Consider the following 8,956-nt stretch of genomic DNA (forward strand, 5'->3'; position numbering starts at 1 on the left):
CCTGGTCAATGATACGAGCCTCTTCTTGCAGTGGAAAACTTGCAGCCAACAAACACCGTGGAACCTAAAGGAATGAAATTAAACATTAACATTTCGCCTGGACCAATATTCACACGTACAACGCAACGCGGCTACACTTCTGCTAGCGCCTCAGCTACACGTTGCTATTACAAACGTAAATCTCTTTAAACACAATGAGTGTTACTTACCGTGTACGCTGTAGACGGTCCAGTTGCAAGCAGAAAATAAAGATATTTCTGTTGATATTCGTCGTTGCTCAGTGGCTCACGGCCATCGCGCCAACAGATTTGAATTTTGGTGGAAGTTCAGCCAATTACGTCATATCCGCGGCACATGACTGCGACGTAATACCCGCTTATCTGAAACGGCAGTTAAAAGTAGAGTTACATCAAGTTTTCTTTTTTAATCAACGCAATCATTTACAACCGTTGACCAGAAAGAATCGTCGAAATTCGACGTTCCCCCCAAACGCCACACTCACTCGCTTTTCAGGGCAACAAAAGTACTTCTTTTTAAAAACGATGAGTTGTACTTACCGTGTACGCTCTGGACGGTCCAGTTGCAAGCAGAAAATAAAAATATTTCTCTCGTTAGTCGTATGTTACCATCCGCTGTGTCTTTGTCAACATCGCCATTTTCCTACTTCCTGTTGCGAGCCACGCCCACGGATTTAAATTCTGGCGGAAGAGCCCGCCCATTGGCGTCGTTTTCGCGTATAGCAAATCCGATTGGTTGGGAAGGGGGCGCGGTTATGCAGCCGAGGGGTCCTGTGATCGGTGGGATGTAAAGTAGGCGTCGACGTCACGTCCGCGTCACGTGACCACGACGTGGCAGACGTCATATAGCAACCGCTGTTTTGTTTAGTAGACTTACAGTTGTTATGCATTGACATAATGGCGCACACTCCAAATAGATTTAAATAAATTAAATAATTCTTCTGCCCACTCCCTTTTAAACAAGTTAACTCTCCCCGCGGATTTGAATTCCGGCGGAAGTTCTTACAGTTGTTATGCGTTGACATAATGGCGCACTGGTTAGCATGTCCACCTCTTAAGCATGATGTTGCGGGTTCGACGCCTGATCAATGTTAGCATGGAGTGAGCTGAAGTGCATGGCGCTGAAGATTTGAATCTTTGAAATGCGCTGAGGTCTGACGTATCAGGCAGAATGGTTTGCCATCACGTTCAACAAAAAATAGAAACTTTCCCACTCTGATAAAAACGTCCTGTGTTCATCTACATATTTTCGTTTTGCTGTGCATCTTTTCCCTGCCATTTCGAGAGCCCAATTGACACTAATAGTTTACTGGAATGTGTTTGCCCATCCTACTTTGTGGAATTTCACCACATGCGCTTTTGACGAAAATACTAAATTGAACTCAAGTGAAGCCAACACGCACAACCCCCCCCCCCCCACACACACACACACACCTACACACACACACACAAATGTTGATATGAACATAAAAGAGCCGCATGCGGTTCGGGAGTTGCGGCTTGGCCAAACCTGTACTATACAACTTTATTTGTGTAAAATTTTCACAACAGCTGTCACACAAACAAAGCGGGAAAAACCGAAGACGTGCGTGTTCCGCCCACGCTGGATTTATTTGCACCTTTGAAAAGACACCGTATTGCCGCAGATGTGGCAAAGAGTACTTTTGGGCATCTGAGACGGAAGGATGTCCAAAGCATCACGTCACCTGCTCTGGTAGGAATGGTGGTGGGACGTTGAGGTCAACCGCTTTGGGGTTGGCTGAATCTTTGGTCGCAGGATGCCACACACTTGAAGACAGAAGCAGAAAAGCAGAGCTAAATGCAAAATGTACTCACCGGTGACTCCAATTTTTTCCCCCCCTGAAGAAATGGATGGACGGGTGGCCCCGGCTGGCCGGTGGGACTCTTGTTATTCTGACCCTTTTTAGTGCGCGTTTGGGGCAACAACCGTTTTTTGTGGCGCTCTCTTCTGGTTCAAGAGTGCCCTGCATGTGAATTTGCCTTTCCTGCCTTCTGATTGGATGAGCGCCGGTGTGACGCGGTGCCTCTGTCACCGTGGCGGGGGGTATACGTCGGCATCGGAGCGTCTGCCAACGTCTGAGACCGGCTGGCAGTGTATCGGAGGTGTCGAGTGCGGTGCCGCTGGAGCTCACTCACCAGCTGGTGTTAGGGCCACAGAATGAAGGCCAAGGAGAAGACTAGAAAGAGAAACAGAAACTTCTCCTCCAATTGTTTGATTTGTCTCTTGTGAGCTTCGATGAATTCTTTCAGCTCTTTGTTCCTCTAGGACGGACAAATGGAAAGTAGCCTTCAAAAGCCAGTAAGCGTGCAAGTAAGTGCCGGGCTGGCTTTGGGCCCTTACCTGTTGCGCGCTGTGCAGCAGATCCATTCTCTCTTGGAGGATGCAAGCGTCGCGCTCCCTCAACTCCCACATCAGGGCTCGCTTCCATTGGTCCACGGCGCTCCTAAGCTCTTGTCTCTGATCCGCCGTCAGCACGTCATTCACGCCAGCGTGGCTGGCTTTTTCGCCGTCCGTGGCGGGGCAGTCCCGCTGCGGTAGCGCCTCGTACAACATGGCCTCCAGCTCCATGATCCTCTGGGCCGCAATCCTCGTCCATCAGTAGTCCGGCGGGAGATTTGAGGGCGGCTTACCTTATGAGCCTGGTCCATGGAACGCTTCCTGAAGTCCAACTCTTCATCCAGGTAGCCCTTCTGGTTGCAGAACATATCCTAGCACAGCTCAAGGTCAGAATTGTTGGGGCACATTGCCCCGAGTTCCCCTTGGCTGATGTCGCGTGTCTGTCTACCTTCTCACTTTCAATGTCCAACATCTTCTGTTGAAGTGCTGACTTGGTCACTTTGATGTATTCTAACCACTGAGGAAAGGCTGCTGTCACATAAGCAGAATGCGAGAGCGTGCGTGGACGTGCGCGTTACCTTCTCGGCTAGGGTGGGAAGGGTCCTGGCGTGAATCACGACCACCTGCTCCTCGTTGGTGAGATTCTGCAAGAGCCCAAAGGCACAGCGTCAACAAGGTTCTTTCAGCGCAAAGCCTTCCAAAAGTCACATTTGAGCCGCCGAGTCTCGTGGAGTGCGAACATAAGGAGTTCGACATACACTTACGGCGTTATCGCCCAGGATGTCCAGCTTCTTCATCAGATCACTGATGACGATGTCCTGGGGAAAGGCGCAAGGAGCAATGTAAGGTGTTCTGGGACCTCAGGTTAAGGTTAGGGTTGCGAGGGACGCCTTACGTACGCTCACGCCGTCGGCCTCGCAGTAGATCTGAAAAGGGCTGAGGCCGTCTGGGAAACGGACTTGCAGAAACTTCAAGACGGGGGAGCGCCACTCCCTCTCCTGAAAGGCAGAGGCATGCATCCGTCCGTCCGTCCGTCCGTCACATCTCTGGCCTCAAAACGCTTGTGCGAGTCTTCCCACCTCCAGCTCCAGGATGCGGAACTCAAGCAGTTCGTTTTGGTCTCGGATATCCTGGATGTGCTCTTTCAGACGCGCTTCTTCCGCCTCCATCCGCCTGACCTGAAAAGACAGTCAGACCTCATCTGCGGGGCTTCCGGACGGGTGTGACGCCAAGCGACTCCGCCCAGCGCCTTTCTTTCCGTCACCTTTTCGGCCAACTGCTGATTGCTCTGACGCAGCAGCTGCTTCTCCTCCACCCACTTGACATTCTAGAAGAGACAAACGCGTGGACAGCTTTGGAATGTTGTGTCATTTTCATCCACAAATTCTTTGGTTGACTGGAAAATGACATTTGCTTTTCTCCACATTTTCCCAGCCACGTTCAGGGGGGGGGGGGGTTGTTGGTCCAGTAATGCCAGACGAATGAGTGACTGAAGAATGTAGCTATTTTGTCTGAGAAAAAGGTGTGCTCATTGATAAGCTTACCTGTCCTTGTTGCTTCAGCGCTGACTCCAGATCTGCTACTCTGCTTTGATAGTGACCCATTTCTACTGTCATGTAACATGGGGGGAAGAGATGGTGCAAATGCTAAAATATGGATTGTTCACAGGAATAAATTGGCAGAGCTGAAATTCCAAATTTGTCCAAAAGATGGCGCCAGACCAAAACATGAGACCAAAAAAGGGGCCAAAATAAGCTAAGCAAGTTAAAATAGAAATAAAACAGGAACACGGTGTCGGATTGTGAGTCACGCATGGACGCACAAATGTGATTTTTACTTTTTGATTTCTTTGCTTGGCTAAAAATGTATTCTGTAACAGCTTAAAGCAATATTGTTAGTCAATTCGATCAAGGGACCCGTCACTATGAGAATAGTGGCGTGACATAAATTGTTTGGAGAAGCACAAATGTGATTTTTACTTCTTGATTTCTTTGCTTGGCTAAAAATTCATTCCCTCTTTCATGAACTGTGTTTTGCAATCGAATTGTTCTGGGATTGAATGATTTTATTAACACGGGTATCAGTGGGTGAAATTGTTCGGTTTCTGGAGTGATTAAGATTTGTAATTCTATTTCATGTTTCTTCAATAAATGTGTTGTGTATATTCATCTACTTTGTTGTGCGCTGATTTGTACTGAATGTACAATCGATGGTTCGGGGTTGATTTGACAATTTGATTAATGTGCGGGGGGTTATTATGGTATAACATAGGACCGTAATAAATAAAAGTAACATCAGACAATTTTAGAGAATTGAATAACTTTCGTAGTTATTTGAGACACGAGTGAATTTCAATCCGTTTGAAAGTTTGCTTCGTCTGAATAAATTAACGGAAGTGTTTGAATCGGATTATCGGTTTGGTGTAGAACTGAAAGTAATTTAATTATTTGAAGGGCGCAGGCCCGTTTCCCCTTTTGACGGGCCGCGTAAAAAGTAACTCCGAACATGTTAGAGAATTAAATAACTTTCGTAGATATTTAAGGGAAGAGTGATTATTGAAAGAGGTGCGTTTGACACTACCATCAGCTTTTCTCTGGTCTGAAAGGAGGAGGAGGGAGGCTCCTCCTCCTCCTTTCAGACCAGAGAACACCCGAGGCTGGGTGAGAACGGGGAGGCTGCGACCCGGCCGGGGGTTGCGGGAAGGGGCGCCACCTTGATCTCCTTCTCGGCGTCGTAGTCCCCTCCGCTGGTCTGGGCTAGCAGAGCGTAGGCTCGTTGCAGCGCTTGATATTCTTGCGTCAGCTGGCGGTAGCGAAGCTCCGCCTCCTCATGCACACACCAATGCAACACAGCACTAGTACCAGAATCAGTCAGACCGGCGACAAAGCACCCGCGACGCAAAGACGAGTCCGATTCCAGGCTGAAGAGGAATGTTTGGCGCCAATACGCTGGCAGAAATGGCGGGCTACCTCTTCGGGTTCCGTGTCGGGGGTTCTGTCGGTGTGAAAAGACAAGGACGATCCGTCCGAGTCCACCAACACGTCTTCGTCGTAGCCGTAAAATGTTTCGATGACCTGCGGGCGCGGAAGCAAACATCTCTCTGAACAAACTGAAGCGACACCTCACGATGAATCGACGAGAGGAACGATAGCGAGAAAAAGGCCATTTCATCTTGCGCAACACCAAGCAGCCGCAAACAAACAGACTCACCTTGCAGGACCTCACGCTTTGTTCCTCCTCAGAGATTCTCGACGTCGGTATCGTAGCAGCAAATCTCTCTCCTGTCGACACAAATAATCCGCCTTTGAGATTCTTTGGATGCAAAGGGAACGAACGGCTCCGGCGCAGAAACAAACGCGACTCACGATGACATTTCTGACATGAGCTCCTGTCTCCAGAGCCTGAAAAACCCGTCACCGGCGATGATTGGAGGGACGCTCGTCTTTTCCAAAAGTGACAACTACAGGGTGTGTCAGGGTTTTCCAGATTATCTTTATCGTATGATTATGTTGCTTTGACTTTGACTGCAACCTGTAATAAATAATATTATTTATCCCTTATTTATCCCTATCGCTTATCCCTTCCTACACAAAGTCGTAAAACATCCCTTGCTATGTTTTGACTAGAGGTCAAGGGCTTTCTCTATTCAATCCACTCTTACACCCACCCTGTTTCTCTTAATAAAAATGCTCGTGCGGGAGCCGAGAGTCAGACTTCATTCGTACAACGGATGGACTCTCCACCTGCAGGTGTCCAAAAGAACTTACTTGTCTCCCGTGTGGTTCTTGCAAAATAAGTTGGAGCGAGCGCAACTCTAACAGGGTGCATTTTGCCACTAGCTGCCTACGGACAATGACGTCGCGCTCGCGGCTCATGGTTGACGGGCTGAGCAGCCGGGCGAGTCCGTCGTTTTCAGCGCACAGCGAGTGGCAAAGGCGCTGACAAAACGGGAGCTTTGAGCTGCTGAAAACGGCAAAACAAGTCTAAAGCGTGTTCAAACGCGTGCGCACAATGCTCCTGCTTGAAAGGTCGGAGTTTAAGGGGCCAATTTTTTGGATGGCGGCCGCCGGCCAAGCTTTGGACGGAAAAGGTTTCCTGGCGACAGCGAGCGAGCGCGGCGCTGCCGTACGTGCACCGAGTCACCTGCCTGAAGACCTTGGACAAGTCGTCGATGATGTGCCGCTGCTCCACAACTTGAAGGAACTCCATTTCACCGTCCTGCTGTCCGCAACCGCGCTCCAGGTCATTGAGCGAACTAGGCCTTCTCTGTGGAACACAAATGCAGTGGACTCTGTTGGCACGCCGCCGTTGTCCGCGTCGACTTACCAAGCTTGCCATCTCCTCGTTCTCCTGGGTGACAAAGCGCACTTTGTTTTCAAGGCGACACAGCACCAGTGAGAGTTCTTCATTCTTCCTGCTCAGGCGTTTGTTTTTGTACAGGAGTGGCAGAAACTGGCTTTCTGTTTCTCTCAGTCGCTTAAGCTGCAAGCATGAAGTGCGGGATGCGAAAGACGCACAACACGCGGGCCAGAACGTATCCATTCCTTTTGCATCGGTTTGAACGGAATCGTGGCTTTGGCTCCCAATAAAAGACATCTACCAGGCAACCGACTCGCCGCGCCGCTCAACTAATAAGCAAGCGCAATGGGTGCCTCGCTGGATGGCGCGCATCAAACGTAGCGCAAACCTTCAAGCGTGCCGTCAATAAATTACCAGTTCATTGCGCTCTTCAGAAAGCAGGGCGTTTCGATCCTCCAGTTTCCTGATGACTGCGCTGAGCTCAGCGATTTTCAGATGAAACCTTCGCGTGTCCCGATCCTCCTGAGACTGAAAACGCCCCGCAACACACACACACAACCACTCGTTCAAAGTTCAAAACTGTTTTTGTGCTACCTTCCTCCAGCAACGAACTAAGTCATGCGTACTGCAAGTGTGTGATGAGGTGGCTTACGCTATGAAGAGGATTGCTAGTAGCGCCGTTGACCCCACTTCCAGGGTAGTTTAGGCCCGCCCTTTGGGAATCCCTCAGGGCAGCGATCTGCTGCTCGGCAGCCTGAGTCTGCAGCTGAAGGCGGTGGACGTGGCCGGCCCCAGGGATTTATCCAAAACACTAACCGCTCTGTCTTTCAGCTTGATCTCATCCATCTGGATGTACAAACGGGGAGCGCTCAGGCAGGCGGGCAAACTCATTTGCCAGAATTGTGACAAAAACAAAGAGAGCAACCGGCCAATTTTTATCTTGAATCGACTAGAACACCATTGCTGTGACAAAAGCGAAGCGAGCAACCGGACGTTTTCTTCTTGTGAAATAGAATAGAATAGAATGCCTTAGGTGTCATTGCACTGCAGGTATACAACGAAATTGGGAACATAGCCACGCACCGCGCATCTGATCAGTCCTACCAGTCGGCGGATCTCCCTCTCGCAGTCTCTCTTGGTTCGGCTCAGCTCCTCCCGATGCTGGTGATGAGCCGATCGGAGCTCGGCCGCTCGGGACTGCCAGGCCTGCTGGGCCGCTGCCAGGGCTTCTTCCGCGCTCCTGGTGGAGGCGACACCGCTCGGTCTCCCGACACCGCCGCGTCTCCTCCACTTCCGCCAGCAAAGCGCCCCCGCTCCTCACCTGAGCAGACATTGCGCCACATCGGGCCGTTGAGACCGCAACGGAGCGCCGCGACGCTTACTGAGGACAAGCTACACAATACGGTAGCGGCCGCATCGGAGCCCGACGTGGCGTGCGGATAGTCAGACACGGATTGAGCGGATCACCTTGTCCATGGAGCCGTCCCTCAGGCTGAGGACCAAGGCATTCAGTCGCTGGATCTCTCCATCTTTGATTTTGATCACTCTCATCAGCTCCATTTCATGCTGCCGCAGTAATGTCTCCCTGGTAACGGCTAACTCTTTCTGCTTCTCCTCATGGAGTTTGCTTTTGAGTTCCGTCATGGCGGCGGTGGCACGGTGGTGCTCCGCCCGCAGGTCCTGACTTCTCTCTCTCTCTCCAGACAGCTGACCTGACATGACTTAGACAAACTTTATTGTCATCTTGTCTGCACATGGTGCATACAAAACGAAATTTCGTTGCACACGGCTTACAACAAAGTAGTGATATTGCAGTTGAATAGAAGTAACATATCCTATGAAAATATATATATACATATACTGTATATATATATATATTACAAATAAGTATAAAGTGCAGCAGTGCTAATTATGCAATAGTGCAAGTAGGCAAAACAGTATTCAAGAGTGTGCAGAGGAATGCTAAACCATGTATTAAACTTCTATTTAAAGGGTTTACACAAGTTCAGTAAAGTTGGTAGTGCGAGATAGTGCAAGATAGAGGTCCGTAGTGTCATAAAGTACAGTTCTGTGAATGTGTGATGCAGAGTTCAGTTTAGAGCTCAACAGTTCTAATGTTCAACAGTCTGATGACAGCAGGGAAAAAGCTGTTGCAGAACCTGGTGGACCTGCAGCGGATTGTGCGAAACCTCTTCCCAGAGGGCAGCAGGGAGAACAGTCCATGGTGGGGTTGTGATGGGTCATTGATGATGTTACGGGCACGGGACATGCAGCGCTGAGA

General features: G+C 49.7%; 1 protein-coding gene across 1 annotated transcript; it reads right to left on the reverse strand.

Annotated features, from left to right (window-relative positions):
* Positions 1-2,392: 2,392 nt before the first annotated feature.
* Positions 2,393-4,100, reverse strand: LOC137841003 (janus kinase and microtubule-interacting protein 3-like). Its single transcript, XM_068653295.1, has 6 exons — positions 3,921-4,100; positions 3,641-3,703; positions 3,456-3,554; positions 3,276-3,374; positions 3,141-3,194; positions 2,393-3,020 (listed from the first exon to the last, which is right to left on the reverse strand). The coding sequence occupies exons 1-6, from the start codon at positions 3,990-3,992 to the stop codon at positions 2,835-2,837; spliced, it is 573 nt and encodes a 190-aa protein (XP_068509396.1). The 5' UTR covers positions 3,993-4,100; the 3' UTR covers positions 2,393-2,834.
* Positions 4,101-8,956: the final 4,856 nt, after the last annotated feature.

Source organism: Syngnathus scovelli, chromosome 15 (genome assembly GCF_024217435.2).
Source record: "Syngnathus scovelli strain Florida chromosome 15, RoL_Ssco_1.2, whole genome shotgun sequence".
Classification (NCBI taxonomy): Eukaryota; Metazoa; Chordata; class Actinopteri; order Syngnathiformes; family Syngnathidae; genus Syngnathus; species Syngnathus scovelli.

Coding starts and splice junctions, on each gene's coding strand:
- LOC137841003 (XM_068653295.1), bottom strand. CDS start 3,992: ATGACAGTAGAAATGGGTCACTATCAAAGCAGAGTAGCAGATCTGGAG. Junction 3,375..3,455: donor TCCGCATCCTGGAGCTGGAG/GTGGGAAGACTC, acceptor TCTGCCTTTCAG/GAGAGGGAGTGGCGCTCCCC. Junction 3,195..3,275: donor GCGAGGCCGACGGCGTGAGC/GTACGTAAGGCG, acceptor GCCTTTCCCCAG/GACATCGTCATCAGTGATCT.